General features: G+C 40.2%; 1 protein-coding gene across 1 annotated transcript in view; it reads left to right on the top strand.

Annotated features, from left to right (window-relative positions):
- SMOC1 (SPARC related modular calcium binding 1) overlaps positions 1-16,364 on the top strand; it is an 89,379-nt gene that overhangs the window by 30,506 nt on the left and 42,509 nt on the right. Inside the window, exon 6 of the mRNA XM_010024718.1 lies at positions 10,828-10,884. Within this exon, the coding sequence (XP_010023020.1) occupies positions 10,828-10,884 (57 nt within the window). The remainder of the gene's footprint in view (positions 1-10,827; positions 10,885-16,364) is intronic.

The raw sequence follows: 16,364 nt of genomic DNA, 5'->3' as shown, positions 1-16,364 counted from the left end.
GGTAGCTTCTAATATGTTCCCAAAGCTTGGGATCTGATTGTTACTTATATGAAGCTTACACGCCAATCATTCATTTTTTAACTTGTTCAGCAAAGTAGCCTATGATCAGAATCACAGTGTCCTTGTGGGCTTTTCAGATTGTGCTCCTCTTCCTGCAGCTGCAGGTATCTGGCCTCTTACGCAGCCTGTAAGTAGCAAGGTGGAGTTGTTTATGGACTCTGAGCAGCCTTTCAGGAGAGGTAGTCAAGGACGGGGTGTGTGTGTTGGGGGGAACAGAGAATACTTCACATCAAAGTGGGGCACCTGAAAGAAGATGTGATATGCTGTAGGTAAAAGCAAACCAGAGAGGCTAAACTAACCAATCATACAGTGGTTGTTGCTTTTGCCAGCAGTGATCAGGCAGCTGTTGACAGCACTATAGAGCATTCTATAAACTTCTCTCAAAGTCTGGGGCAATGTCAAGTGCTAAAATCTTGCTATGAGAGATCATGTCTTAAGTGAAATATTTCTCTGTGTGGAAACTTTTTTGTTCCTGTTTTATTTCAGATATCACTCAAGGTAGTGAACCAAATGCAAGAAGTTCAAAATTAAGATACTGAGGTCTAGAATCCTGCAGTATCTGTCATACTTCTAGTGCTTACAGGGTGAGAGAGAAATGTATTCTTCTAGTCTAGGAAGCCATAAAAAAGTAAGCCTCTCATCCTCCACTTTTCCTCCTTCAATCTATTTTTAAACTTGGCTATTGCCAACTCCTTCATCTCATCACTCACTCCGCAGTGTTAAGTAATGCTGACACTTTGGAGGTGTTTCTGCTTTGGAAAAAAAAAGAGAAAACCAACAAACAACAAACTAATAAACATTCCTAAATTGCGTGTGTTCCAGCTGTTGCTGAAGGGGGACTGTGATTTACACAGCCCTAATTACTGCTATGTTTTTGTGTGTTCTGCCTGTTCTCTCCACTTTCCCTGTGAAGTGTAGTGCCAGGGCTGTCTGGAGCAGCCATGTACCGTGCTGCCTCTTCTGACACACCTCCCTTTTCTCCCTTTATTACTATGGACAATGTCGCATTCTTAGGACAAGATAGTCTTAACATCCTTTCTGTGGATTAGCATGACCTTTTCCAAATAATGTGGTTGTAGCCTATATTGATATGACTTGGATACAACTTCTGTTACACAGATGCAGGGTCTAATTCTTTTTTATTACAGCTGTTTTCCTTTCAACTGTTTATGTCCCTGAAGAATAAGGTTATTCCCATTCTTCCTCTCCATTACCTTGATCCTTTTCTTTAGAGGAAAAAGTGCTGGATTTATAGCCGTATAATTTACCACAGCAAGGCCTTTCTACAGCAGTTGACCCATAAAGGTGTCTGCTGGTCAAAATGGGCCTTGGAGAATCAGTTTTGAAACTGAATGCCATCCCCACAGCCAGCTGCCTTTGTCCATTAGGAAATATATCACAATTCTTCAGCATGCTTCATATAGACATGATTTTTGCTAACAGGTAGTGTTTGTTGCCATGTGTTATGACCGGTCCCAAAAGCCATTCACTTGCTTTGGTTCTTTTAGCTATCCCTCCATTTCTTCTTGGGTGTGTGTATCAGTAGGGGAATAACAGTAGACTTTTGAAGGACAGGTAAGTATGCAGCTGCATGAAAAATTTACTGCTTCTATAGGGAGCCTCTTTCTGCAGCCTATATGAGTTCTTTAGGTTTGAAGGTGGGCTGATAGCCTTCCAATGTGTCATTATAGCTGATCTTTTCATGACACTGAAATTGCTGCTGGTATGTAAGGAAAGTAGCTGTGCTCAGTGGTGGTTGCAGGTTCATGTCTTTAGCTGTGTGGAAGATTGCTAGAAGCTGTGAAACATCTATCTGCTATGCCAGGCGGGCTGCAATCCTATCTGCAAACCTAACAGATGACCAAAACAGAGCCTTATCAAATCTCTGAGCTTTGCTCCACTTCCCACTCCTCAACAAGCAGTTAACGAGTGTTTTTTTTACCATACTTGCATGGCTGGTGAGGATGGGCTCGCAGCTTGCACTGCAAAATGCTATGTTCTGAAATAATCTGCTGTGAAGTAAACAGGTTTACATGTAAATGTCATGCATTTACATGTAGCATTTCTAGGCAAGCTGTACAGTGGGAACAATGGACTCTAGGTCAAAGAGGGATTTTAGTCCCTGCTGCTGCCTAGCTGATTTCATGAGGTATATGAACAATACAAAGGAGGATGAGTTCTGACACCATGAGATTGGGAATATGCCTGTTTTTCAAGATAAAAGTATTGCATTGTTTATACAGTCATTAAGAAATGACTTTTTTGATTATTATCTCAGCAGGATGGCAGGAACAGCAGCAGGATAGAAAAGATGCAGCAATACCAGGAAAACACTGCCTTCTTCCAAAGAATTATGAAACTTTGCCTAGGAGGGAAGGGAGGAACTGAGCTCAAAGAGAGAAATTGTCAAATCTGGTACAATGGAAATGGTAGATTAACAAAAACATGTATGATTTGCATCTTAGCAGCTTCCTCAAGAGTCTTTGAATAGATGATAAGCAGGTTATTTTTTTTTAAGCTTTTTTTTTTTTTTTTTTTTGTCTTCTGTCAATTTGAGCCACTCTGGGAGTGAATTGAAGGTTTTGACTTAAGATAATTAAAACCATTGCCAAGCTAGCTGCCATTCTCTTTGGGTTAGGGACACAGCCAAAGGAGTTAAGGTTTGGTTCTGGTTGATGACAACTGTGTATTTCTAAGTAAGACAATGCCATATGATTTTGGTCTAGCTTCACAAATGAAACTGCTTTAGGGGGTGTTGAGGGAGGGTGGGAATAACAAGTCTTTGAAGATGGCACTGAAGGGGGACAGTGCCTTCATATCTTGAGAGAGATTCCATATTGATTAAAATAAAGCTTTTTGTGCAACTCTAAACTGGAGATGGTCTCAGACTAACCTGACCTTTACTGCCTACTTCTCCTTTTCAGCAGATAAGGTTCAAATATGGCCTTTGGTGTTTATTTTCCCATTACTTCCAAATCTTTGAAGAGACCTGTTTTGCCTTTTGAGTAGGAATTCGGCTGTGAGTCTGAAAACTGTAAAACTGCAAAAGGTAAACCTATGCAGAATGATGAGTCTTCTCCATCCAGACTTCATTGTATTTGACCTTAACAGTGCTCTATTAACCAGTCTGAAATCTGATCATCTGCTTCTCTGCTCATCTCTTATGGACAAATTGCTTTGATAGAAGAGAAGATCTTTGTGTTGGACTTTGGCCCCAAAATGAACTGAAAATTCTAATTAAGTTCAAAACAGCAAGACTCTGTTCAGGTTCCTTGTTCTGAATTAGTTCTCTATTCAGGCTACTTGAGAGATACTGCTGCTGCTTGTCCAAGTCTACAAAATTGGTTGACTGCTGTTTTCTGTTCACAATTTAGAGAGAAACTGGCTGAAAACCAAGAAATCTTATTTCACAGGTCTCATGGTTTTGAACCTCTCATTTATTATTCACTGGAATAGAAGAAATCACATAAACTTGTGGCTCCCTGCTGTCCTCCCAAATTAGTTGACAGCGCTATAGTTGGGATCTTAGCTTGAGAAAGGGAAGAGTAAAAGGTGAGTCTCAAGTTTGAATTAGGCGAATGCTCTAAATGCTGGCTTTAATTATTTTAAGGTTCTTGCTTTGTCTTCTGCTGGAAGCATGCCTGTATACCTGAGGAAAAATACTACTTGGAATGCTATATTTCTACAAGTGGGTTAAAGCAACAACTTTTTGCAAGTACTGAAGCAAATTTGCATCACTAGAAAGTTCACAACCAACCCAGCTTAATTCTCTGAGCCTTCATAGCTGAATCTGCTTGTTCCTAGAATAACGTGAGTGTCTGTCTTCATTGGCACCAAAATCCTTAAGAATTTTGCCATCAAAGTGGTGAAGTATAATGGCTTAGTTTTCAGCTGCATTATCCTCCGTGCAGCAGAACTAGGTAGAATTTTTTTGTTCTCCCCAGAAAGGTTTGCATAACTTATAGAAGTGAGTCAGGTATTTAAGTGGTAATTACCATAGGGCTTGGTTCAACCTGTAAAGTTCGAATCTGAATCTGGATCTGAACTTTCCCAGAGGCAGGGGGTGTGTTTGGACATTGTGTTGGTTTGATCTGTTATAGTGCAAGCTCTGAAATGCAGGTCCAGATGTGGAATGGGATTCTGTATCTTCCCAAGTATGAGACATTCAGGGCCACTTTTTTGTTAAACTTACTCCTTTAAAATGATACATAATTGAAATAATATAAAACTGGATCTCATTTTGGGGAAGAGCTTTGTGTCTGAAGGGTAATATCTTGCTGTGCCTCTATTTTTCAAAAGGAGCTGTTTGAAAGCTACAAAGAATGAGAAGTTAGAGGGCAGATTTGTTTTGGTTAATTGCTGTAGAAGTATCGTGAGAACTTAAGCAGTAAATGAGGACTTTGGATTTTAGAGAAAGCCTATCTGAATCTTAGGATTCAACAGTTTTAAAACCAAGGAATCCCAGAGACTAGAGCATTGCTATTAATACAGAGTGCTGCTTCAGAGCCCTTTTGACACGTTTGCTTTTGAAGAACCAGGCCCAGGAAGAGGGAGCTCTTTGTTTGCAGTCAGAATAAACTCATTGTACACCCAGACAATTAACTCTTCAATCGACTTGCCAGCCTCTGTAAAGCACTCCGTCCCCTCTCTGTCTATCTCCAGTTTTATTCAGACACTTAAGCACACCAATGTTTTTTGTTTATTATTCTGAAAAAGTCCTTCACAAGAATAGTCGGAGCAGATCAACATTGTGCTCCCAGCAGCATTTATCTCCGCCTGGCAGTGAATGTGTCAATCAGAAATCAAAAAGCCAAACAGAGGAGGCTTTGAATTGTGTCACGGGGGTCAGAGTTACTTCCAGCTGTCTGTGCGTGGGATAGGCTTTCTTACAGGGCAAAGAATTGAGCTGCCATACAAATGCACTGACTACATTGGACCACAAAGTCCTTGGGGCTTGAGTGGCTTTTTTCATGTTGATGCACCTGCGAGGGAGATATGAGAAGAAAGGGGGGGAACTAATGCCTTCCTGAAGGAGAAGAGGAAGGCTCCTCATCCTATCTGGATGATGCCTGGAATGCAGTGTTGAAATAAACACTGCCTGCATCTGTATGGCATACAGAATAATTGATATAGGAAGGGAAGAATCACTGCAGTGACAGCACAAGTCAACCTTTGCAGTTAAGAGCTCCTTAAACCACACAGAGCCCTTTCACGTTCAGCACTCAGGCATATTTTCACCTTTTTAAGCAAAACTTTTCAGTGTTTTGATCCGTGTCCAAGTGTTTGTGGGCTGTTATATCCAAAGGGAGCACATTGTTGCTGTTTCTTAAAATGAAGGCCATAAAGACTGAAAACTCGCTTTTGCTGATTTAGTTTAAAAAGTTGGGGTTTTTCTTAACAGCTGTGGGATCTCCATATATAGAAGTGGTTGGACTTGATGATCTTAAAGGTCTTTTCCAACCTAAATGATTCTATGGTTCTATGGAAAGGGGTGTGAAAACCTGGCAGGGAAGTCTATCTGCACTGGTGCATTTCAATTTCAGCTGCTTGGCAAGAAATTATCTTGATTTGGCTGGATTATAAGAATTTCAATTTTTTTTCTGGCATGAAGGCTAACTTTCTCCATTTATGTTGCCAATATATGTCTCTGCATAAAAGTTGCTGGAATGAATATGTATTTTTGTGTAAGGCCGCATGTAGCACAGCACAGGTTTCATTTTTATTTATTTATTTATTTATTTTCATTTTTGGTACTTAAAACAATACCCCCAAGCCTGGGAGTAATACACAGGAATGTCAAAGTTGTAAAACTGTATCTGAATTGCACAGATACAGGGAACTTGAGTTGACCCGACAGGTCTTTGTTGCATCTGAGTGGTTACTAAAGCCACAAAAAGGTGTAAATATGACTTAAGTCCTTAAGGAGTGCTCAAGCCTAGGAAAACTATTCTCTCTTCCTGTTGGATTGAGAAACCCACTAAAGGTGGGCTGTGCTGCATTGAACAGGACAAGTTAAGAATTCACTCATTGTCCTGGCTGTCTGTGCTCAAAATTGCCTGTCTAGCTTGAGCTATGCTCAGTAATGGCTCACCCCAAACCAGATGATGGTAAGTGAAGGAACCACTTGACACAGGAAAAAGGCTGCCTCCTCCCAGGGTAGTGCTATGCACTTAAAATTGTCATCCTCTTATTCTGCCAGGCTGACTCAAAGTCTGGGAACCACTGATACTCAAGCTGTAGATTTACAAAAAAGATAGATTTTGCACAAGGCCTGGATGGTTGACTCCATAAGCACTAGCACACTTTAAAATGGTAGAAATGTTTACAGGTTGTCTCATGGATTCCAGTGAAAACACAGGTGATGTACAGAAGGTTGAGGTTGCTTAGAAAAACTATAGATCTTGGTCTGTTAACATGGTGATACAAGATATAGATGACTTTTGCAGTGGGTATATTTTCTTGGGTATATGTGATATGGGAGGTTATTTCTATCATGTAACTTACCCCCTTTCTCCAACTTCCTTTAGGTGGCTTGAGGCAAGAACAGTGATTCAGAGTAGCAGGCAGTTACTACTTCATATTTTTTTCCATAGTAATTTATGCTTTTTCAGTGTTAGGGAGTTTACTTTTCTCCTGACATAACTCAAGTTGCTCATGGCCTTGGTGCCTGTCATTCAAGTAAAAAATCACTTTAACAGTTGTCTTCCACATGAACTGAATCTCCTTGTCTGTCAACCCCAGCATACACTATAGTCATTCCAGATGTGGATGCTTGCTAGATACTCTGTAAGGCTACAGGAGGGGAGTCCTAGTGGGAGAATACAGTGTTCTTGCCCAAACTAGCACTTGATCTGAGTCTGTTCTGAGTTATTGTCATGCTAATACAACACAAACCATTGCCTCTGACACTATTAGTGCAAGTGGGCTTCTGATTTGTGGCCATGGTATCTTAATGTGAAAATGGCTTAGGGAGCGTTGTTTGGACCTGCCTGTTTCACTCTTACCAGTGATAAGATAAAAAAGTAATTTTTAAGTTAATGTCAGTTGAGACGGAAAAATTGGTTCACGTTTTGCAAGTGTGCCCTGGGAAAAGGAGGATTACTGGAGAGGAGTTTTTTGGCTTTAAAATGGTGTCCCGTTGGGAGGTATTCTGTTGGGTGATGCTGTCTGCATTCAGTGGCGGTCTTAGAAAAAGAAAGTGGATATTCATGCTGGGTTGTAAAATATGGTAGAGGAGCATGCCAATGCACTCTTCTTCAAGGCTCTGTGAATATTCTGCCACCAAGGATATTATCTTTGATGGTTCTGCCATGTGAGTTCCTGATCTGAAAGCATTGCCATCTAGAGGGATTAAGAAGCACTTACTTGACTTCTTTGATCCCTGTGTGACATGCTCTGCACGAAGAACTATTGCAGTTACATACCTTTTTTGAAGGTAAGGAATTTAATAGTTTTTTGAAGAAAAAAATAGATTGTACCTGATGAACATACTTCATTACCTTTGACTCCAAAGTAACAATATCCTGTACATCTCCTATAATATCACAGGAGACCCTAGGTCTCTGAAATAGCTTGGTTTTCTGTTCTATGTTATAATTCCTTCTTTAAGGAATACAAAATACATGTTCAAAACTTTCAGGTATGTAAAATAGAACTTATTCCTTGTTTACCAGGAGCAAACAGGCCAGTGGAACAAATGTTCAATGTGATGAATGGTGTATTGAGTGAGAGGAAGAATCAAATGAGGGTAGACAAGTATTAGGGTTGTTCTTCTGCCCAAAAGGAATGGCAGTGAAACTTTTGCCATAAGCTAATTTGAAACACTGAGACCTACTGAGAATCCTCCAATTTAAGAAATAGATTTGGTAGTTTCAGAATAAGAAGCTGGCAGCTGGGAAGCGAGCATGGTGTTTTTAATAAGGTGCAATTTTTGTCTTTTACGTGACTATTTCATGACCTTTAAAAAAATAATCAGAAATATCCCTGGCTTTTGATTTTTGAAATATGGTGAATGTAATTACAGGGCTCTTGCCTATTGCATTTTTTCTTGTATGTGTGATGAAAGAACTGTACTAACTTGAACAACAGGGGAGTAATTATACTTCCTTCTATTTGCAAAACCCTTAATACTGTACTGGGTGCTGCTACAGTGTGGACTTAGTGACAATTTGGCCTTAGTAACCCAGTGAGGAAATGACTGTGTGGTTCACAGAGCCATTTTATCGAGATTATCTTAAACAGCTGCCTCAGTTCAAAGGTTAGTTTGATATTTTTGTCTATTTGCTGCATTTATTCCGTCACTGTTTAATACTCTTCTGTAACTTAATGGCTAACTTTGTACAAAAACTGCTGTAAGATTCTCTTTAAGAAGAATGTACTTCCCAAATTATAATTGCTTATTGCCTCTGCTCTTCACAAACACACACACAAGACTAAAAGAACCCCCCTGAACCTGAAGCATCCTGAGTTCTGCCAGATTTCACATAATGGTTTGGATAAAGTGCTGTGGCTCAGATCCACTTCTAATTTTTCTCCATTGTTGGCTTCTGGGTTGCTGCTTTAAATCTGAAAAGCAATTCTGTAATTACTTGGTGCAGAAGCATTCATGAGAACAATAGAAATAAACTTATTATCATACTGGTAATTTTTATACCAGATCTCTCCCTATTTTATGTAACTTCAGAATTATTCACCTTTCCAGTTGTTCTGTAAGTATCTTTTGTAATTTTCGGTTGGTTTCTCAATCTGTAAAGCCAACCATGTTGATTACATACTGCTCACTGCTTCGTTACAGAGTGAAGTGTCATCCTAAACAAATAACAAGCCTTAGCTGTGGTTTCTGGGATCTTGCAGAAGCAGAGCAGCCTATTCTGACAAAAAAAACCAAAACCAAACCCAAACAAAAAGCAACTATTATTCAAAGATTTCTTTAAAGGGCAAAATCTTCATTCTTGTAAATTAAGCAGAATTTGGGGATTTTTTTTTTCCTTCCCCTGAGAAATCAGTTGTTCAAACTTTGAAAGAAAAATACCGCTTATCCTTGTTACTTGTAATACCTAATAACAGGAAAACTCTGAACACGAGTTGACTGAAAAATCGTAAGTATTTTTTTCTTCCAAATTTTTTCGTTGTTCTTGCAGTTAGACCTAAACACAATGAGGAAGAGGGAAAATGACAACAGGGTGTCATGCTTGTTTCTGTCAACCTCCTTCAGTGCATCTCTGAGGTTGAAATTGAATTACCAGCACACTTTTTTGCTTTCTGTGAGTTAGATTATTTTCTGTGGAAATGCATAAAATTAATGATCTGTGGAAGAAGTGTTTAGGCTTTTGCTCACTTTATAAAACTGCAAATACAGGTATGCGTGGAAAAACAGTCTACAGGCCCCTGTTTTCCATCTCTGCCCTTCCTTCCCCCTTGTAATGGTCTCATACTTTTGTAATAGGAACTAATACAAGGGAAGGCTGAGGGCAGTTATTGCTACCTCTAGGAGGGACTGTTCCATGCACCTTTCCTCCAAATGTTGTCTGCCCTGTGCATCTGGTAGTCATAGAGATGGTAGCAAGCTTGGTTTTTCTGGCATGGACTCCTCCCTCCAACTGATTTTTGCTGTGTAACCTTACATTTTACTGCCCACTTTGCTGATGTCTAGTGTTGTCTTTGTCCATAACGTATGCAAAAAGCAATTGTAACAAACTGTAAGTTTTAAAAGTCACTGTATTCAAACAAGGGAGAAAAAAGGCAATTCTAGGCTAATCTCATCTTAGTTTACATCCCACCAGTATTTTATTTTCTAATCTTGCAGTGTAACAAAAGCTTTCCTTTGCAGTTTGTTCCAACTTAGCTCGTCCCCAGTTAAAAGTTTTGCCTCACTTAATGCTATGACACTCTTCTAGTGCTGTGTAAAGATGTGTCCAAGTTCTGGATTGAAATCCAGATCCCTCTGAGTGCTAAGGAAATTAGGCTCAATCTGACTCCAAGATGGGGCAGTAGATAATACAATGGACAGGCAAGCAAAGCCAAACAGTGTAAACTGGACTCTTTTCCTTGTGGTCCATGTCTAAATACTGAGATTTGTAGTTCCTATGGTATCTCTTCTGTTTTAAACTTTTAATTATGAAAGGCTTGTGGTCAGAAGACACGGAGTGCTCTTGCACATGAAAAAATGAATGACAGAAAAGTTCTTTTTCCACGATTTTGCAATTAGAAGGTATTGCCACAGCATTGCAATTAATGAACGCCTTGATGCAGACATTTTAAGAAAAAAGATTTGCTGTTGACCATCCCTTTCTAACAGCTCTGCAGTAAATGCTGGTGCCAGCTTCTGCACAGGTAAGTTCCAGAAGAAGAGATTTTCTCTTGAACAAAAAGAATAAGGAGAAAGACACAGTGGGGAAGCAATCTCCAGACTTCCGCTGTCTCAGGAAATGACCTCTGTGGGATGTATGACCTGAAACTAAAAAAGTGATTGCCTGATCAGTGCAACAAGGGGGAAGTACCAGGTGATGAACACCAATGGTTTGGGAAGGGAGAGGGGAGGAAGGGTGGGAGGCTTCTCCTAAGTCTAAGGATACTGCTTGATGCATGCTTGCTGTGTAAAATGTTATTTCTGTTAGTATAAACTGTATTTGTTCTGTCTGTCTTCTCTCTCTTCTGGACTTGGCCGGGCCATGTACAAATCCCAATCATTCAACAGTACTGGAGAGTAGATAGTATTTACCTCAATAATGGTAGTTTCTTTTCGATTCTTTTTAACCCTCAATTCAGATGACGGTTCGAAGCCAACACCTACCATGGAAACCCAGCCAATTTTCGATGGAGAAGGTAAGAACATCCCTTAAAATAATAATAACAAAAAACCCTACTTCCATCTCCCTTTTCCCAAGGATTTATGGCTCAAATGCTTTCTTTATCCTGCAAAGCAGAAAAGCCAGTGAATCTCATAAGTTATCCAAATTTCACAGTGCCCTTGGGACCTCAGGCATTTTCCCTAATCCTTTTATATCCTCCCCTTTTCCTTGGAATCCAACAATAACACCAGTTGATGAGATTCCTGAGGTAACCTTGGAGGAAAAGGTGTCACAGCAAAAAAAAAAAAGTGCATGAGGTCAGACATGGCAACTTCCTTAAACTCTCCATATTCCCTTGTTCTCTCCACCCTCATGATACCAGTGCTGGGAGTTTAATAATCTCTGCAGTGCATTACAGCTTCACGAAAGGGAGGGCAGTGCTAAACCACAGCTTGTGAATATTGACTTGGAAGAAAATTGTTGGGAGGTTTCTTTATTTAACAATTACTTTTATTGACGCACATACTATTTAAGCAAATGAAGTCAGTGTCTTGGGCCCACTTAATTCATGGCCCACCAAGGCAGTTTCCTTCTCAAATGGGCTAATCTTGTGATTATATTACTTTGGAAAGGGAATATTGGACCTTAGTCCATTGGAAGCCTTGAAACAAGGATAAAAAGGCTGTCATCACAGAGGGCTCAAGCCTTTTGAACATACAAAAATAAATACCAGTGGGCATAGTGGTCCTTGGGTAGTGAATAGGCTGCTTATATCTTGCATATTACTTAGAAGTAGTGCAAGTTTTCTACAGCTTTAAATCCACAACCATTATAGTCAAGCTATGGGCTGGAGCCTGAGCCATTCTGTGACCCACCTGAATCTGTGAACCATAAGGCAGTGAGGGAAAACCTATGCCTTTTCATACCTGAATGTTGTATTTGAAACTGTTTTTAAACTGGATCTAAGTCAGAAATGGAGACTAATGAGCAAGAGTAGGTGGTGCTGCTGCCTACTCTTGCCTTCTTGTAAAAACAGGTGATGGGGTGGGGGTTTTTGTTGCTAAAATAAGCTTATTTAATGGCAAGATGCTGTAGTCCTGTCACTTTCATTTAGTGATTGTAGGTTTGTAAGAATCTTCTTGTGAGCTTTGAGAAACAAAACAAAGCCCTCAGAGCAAAGAGCATTTTAAAATAAACAAAGGAAGCTGAAGCCATGCTATCTCTTGTTTATATCAAAAGACAGTTCCTCCTGGCAGCAAGCTGATGTTGTATTAACTTGCTGTTTGTAATCACAAACTTCTGGCCTTTAAGTTTTCCCCTGAGAGGGTGCCCATAGATATTCAAAGAAAACAATGCACCAATAAAACACAGGAGTGAGCTGCTCTGGTTAATACAGCCTGTTTACAAGCTCCCCCTTAGGAGAGACTCAACATTTTGGTCATTCACATGAATGACCTGGGCAAAGTTCTTGAGAAATGGTGCAGTGAACAGATCTTTTCTGGTCCTTCTGGCGACAGGCAGAGTAAGAAAAAAAGTCATCTTATCTTCTATGAAAAACATTTTCAATCAAAAACCTTTGCATTGATTTGCAAGTGAAATCAAGTTTGATAAATGGACTTGGACTGTATGATGAAAGATTGCATCTCACAAATCTTGCAGTATATTATGCAAGACCTTATTTCCTAGACTTCTAGAGAGAATGACTAACGTGATGGCTTCCTGTTGTTTTAGCAGTGTCCCTCATGACTTGGGAGAAGAGAATATGACAGGCAGATTAAGCTATGCATCAACGAATAAACTCTGCTAAGTTTGTCACTCTGTATTTTTGTCATCCCTCTTAGTTAAATAGGACTAACTAGTTTTCGGTGTTGGTTGTAGCAATAAGCACAAGAAACTCCATTCTGGGTCTGAACTAAAGTTTGTGTAATCTTCTACCTTTAAGCATACTGTCCTCAATAATGGCTTAAAGTGGGTACATCAGGAAAAGTGTAAGTGTATAGAATCAGAGAATAGGTAGGGTTGGAAAGGACCTTAAGATCATCTAGTTCCAACTCCCCTGCCACGGGCAGGGGCACATTACACTAAACCATGATCTTAAGGTCCTTTCCAACCCTAACTATTCTATGATTCTATGTTGCCCAAGGCTCTGTCCAACCTGGCCTTGAACACTGCCAGGGATGGATCAGTCCCAACTTGCTTGGGCAACCCATTCCTGTGGCTCACCACCCTCACTGTAAAGAACTTCTTCTGTATATCTAATGTAAACTTCCCCTGTTTAAGTTTAAACCCATTCCCCCTTGTCCTACCACTCCAGTCCCTGATGAAGAGTCCCTCCCCAGCATCCTTGTAGGCCCCCTTCAGATACTGGAAGGCTGCTATGAGGTCTCCACGCAGCTTCTCTTCTCCAGGCTGAACAGCCCCAACTTTCTCAGCCTGTCTTCATAAGGGAGGTGCTCCAGAACCCCTGATCATCCTCGTGGCCCTCCTCTGGACTTGCTCTAACAGCTCCATGTCCTTTTTATGTTGAGGACACCAGAACTGTACACAATACTCCAAGTGAGGTCTCACGAGAGCAGAGTAGAGGGGCAGGATAACCTCCTTCGACCTGCTGGTCACACTTCTTTTGATGCAGCCCAGGATACGATTGGCTTTCTGGGCTCAAGCGCACACTGAAGCCAGCTCATGTTAAGCTTCTCATCAACCAGCACCCCCAAGTCCTTCTCTGCAGGGCTACTTTGAATCTCTTCTCCGCCCAACCTGTAGCTGTGCCAAGAGAAGACTTAAATGTGGCCTAATAGCAGCCTTCCAATACTTACAGAGAAGTTTATTAAGAAGATGGGGCCAGGCTCTTCACAGTAATGTACAGTGTAAGACAACAGTCATAAATTGAAACAAAATGGTTGGATTGCATATAAGGGAAAAACTTAGTTCACCATGAGGACAAGGAGGCAGTGGAACAGATTGCCCAAGGAGGTGATACTCTGTCCTTCCTTTCCGTGCTAGTTAAAGGCATGAGCAACCTGGTCTGTTGTTATAGCTGACCCTGTCTGGAGCAGAAGGTTGGACTGGATGCCTTAGGATGTCATCCTGTAAGAATCCCTTAATTCTATCTGAGCAAACATGTTATGATACTTCAGTAGAATACTCTCCCAGTGTCTTGGGTAGTTCTTCCTGAGGAATGGCTTGTACTTTGTGTCTGACACATGTCAGGTGACAGAAAAGGACAAAACAGTTGTCCATGCACATGTCAGGTGTATAGATGTTCAAATGAGTTAAAGACTGAATCCCATTTAATTTCGGTGGGTTTGAGAGATGCTGGGATTCTGAAAACCTGTGCATTCAAATTCAGGCAACCAGGATGGAGCTGATAGGAATGTGAATGGACAATAAAAATGTGGAATTTCTTTTCAAGCTTTTTTTTTGGGTGCCTACTTTCAATCCACAAGGGGCTGACTTTTTTCAAAGAGCATTAAACGCATTCAGCTGCCCCTGAAATATGTGATACCTCTTGGATGTCAGCATCTCCAAGGTGAAGGTTCACCTTTCTCATGTTTTCACCTACATTAGAGGATAATGAAAATTCACATTTCAGGTATAATAAGTTCCCTTACCACTCCCTACCATCCTCCCTGAGGGCATAACAGAGCAGTGCCAGAGATAATGTAGATCAGATAATTTAAACTCTCCTGTCCAAGGCTTGAATCATAAAGCAGCCATCTCTTTAAAAATTATTTCACTTCATCACAATGCAGATCTTGGTGATGTTTATAGTGAATCTCCTCTTAAGACAAGATTTTTCTTTGCAGTATTTTATTAATGGTCCTTGCTATAGTTTTAAATTAAAAAAGTTTCATTCCCTTCTGCACTTCTAGGCTGTCTTCTTTTCATCCACCCTCTATTTAGTTTCAATCTGCAAGTTGTTTTTGTTTCCTGAAGAATAATATCTTCAAATACCTTCTTTTTTCTAAACCTCACCTTTCAACTCAGTGGGAACCTACTCTTTCCACAGAGCTGTTGCTCAGAGGAGTCTATGTTGCTTACCTGTATTCCAAAAATTCTTTGGCATGTTTGACTTTGGTTTTCCCTTCTTTTTCAGCTGTAGACATAACCAGTCCATATAGTGCAGAGTCAGAGCTAAATATCATCCCAGATTTAGGAGTTTTGATCTAGCATTTTTGGCTTATGGACTTTTTCTACTTTTGTGCTTCTCCCCTTCCTACCTCTCACCCAATGTTTAATTTGATGTAGTTCTCCCCCTCAAAAGGCCCAAAGTATATAGGTATATATGTTTATAGGAGCACATCATGGCTAAGTGATGATAAAATAGTGTAGTGAAACCTGCAGATAAGGCAGTCTTTGTTAAGCAAGCTTTTACTACTGCTGGAATATCAATGTTAAACCTATATTTCCAGATGAAAAAATGCCCTGAACATGATTTCAATAATGCCTCCAATCAATGTAGCTGAAAACATTTAGGAAGGAAAAATTCTCTTTCATTTTCCTTCATGCTTTTGTAATGTATAATCACTTGCTCTTGTAGTCAGCTAGCTTTTCCCTGGCAGATCAGACCCATGTAAGTGTCAACAAAGGAGCAGGAAAACCCTTGTAAAAACTTCTTAGAGGGACTTAAGACAAACTCCAGGATCTAGTACTTAAGGCATGCTCTTGTGGAAGCTGAAAATTTTTCAGAAGATACCAGTTCTGAAAATGTCTTTTTTAAGCAAAGATTTTCCTTTAGGAACTCTAGCCCATGGTATTGAGTACTGCTCCACTCAGTTCTAATCAAATGCTGATTTTATGTCATTTCTGTGGCTTAGGGCAGGTTCTGTATTTTGAAGTTGGTTGTAACACTTCAGAGGAGGTGCTCTAAGCACTTTTTCCCCACAAATATATGTTTGGATATCTTGCTTGTAGTGCATCAGATATGCTTTTCTAACCAGAACTTGTTTCTTTAACAGACTTCCTTTCATGTCTTTCCAGAAATATCTTCATTTCTTGCCTATTTACTTCAGATTTTGTTCTTGCTTGTTTTAGGGAACTGACTGTGGTCAGCTTTTCTTGAGCTGTTAAGGTGATATCTAAGGTCTGAATTGACTTGTTTTTAATCAGGTTTTCGTACATACTGTAGTGGAAACCAATATATACATTGACCCTTTGAGATCTCTAAGACTTAAGGAGAAAGGCTTTAGACTTGAGAACTTAAGAGGTGGGGGATGGAGGGGAGGTACTTTCTGGAATGGGAAGATAATGAGATAACCTTGTGGAAGATTAACAAATGGTAGTTCATAAGAGGTGGAAGACCTAACTAGGGAATGAGCCAATCTCTATGAAGATGATGGATCAGTTAAGGCATGATTGTAGCAAACATCTTGTCTTCTTTGAAGAGGGGCTGAGAGAGTTTGGGTTGTTCAGCCCTGAGAAGAGAAGGCTCCAGGGAGACCATAGAGCAGCCTTCCAGTACCTAAAGGGAGCCTATAGGAAAGACAAGGAAGGACTTTTTACAATGGCAGATAG

This window comes from Nestor notabilis, unplaced genomic scaffold (genome assembly GCF_000696875.1).
Source record: "Nestor notabilis isolate BGI_N333 unplaced genomic scaffold, ASM69687v1 scaffold272, whole genome shotgun sequence".
In the NCBI taxonomy this organism is placed as follows: domain Eukaryota; kingdom Metazoa; phylum Chordata; class Aves; order Psittaciformes; family Psittacidae; genus Nestor; species Nestor notabilis.
The sequence above is the reverse complement of the archived record's forward strand: the minus strand, read 5'-3'. Positions and strand labels throughout refer to the sequence as shown.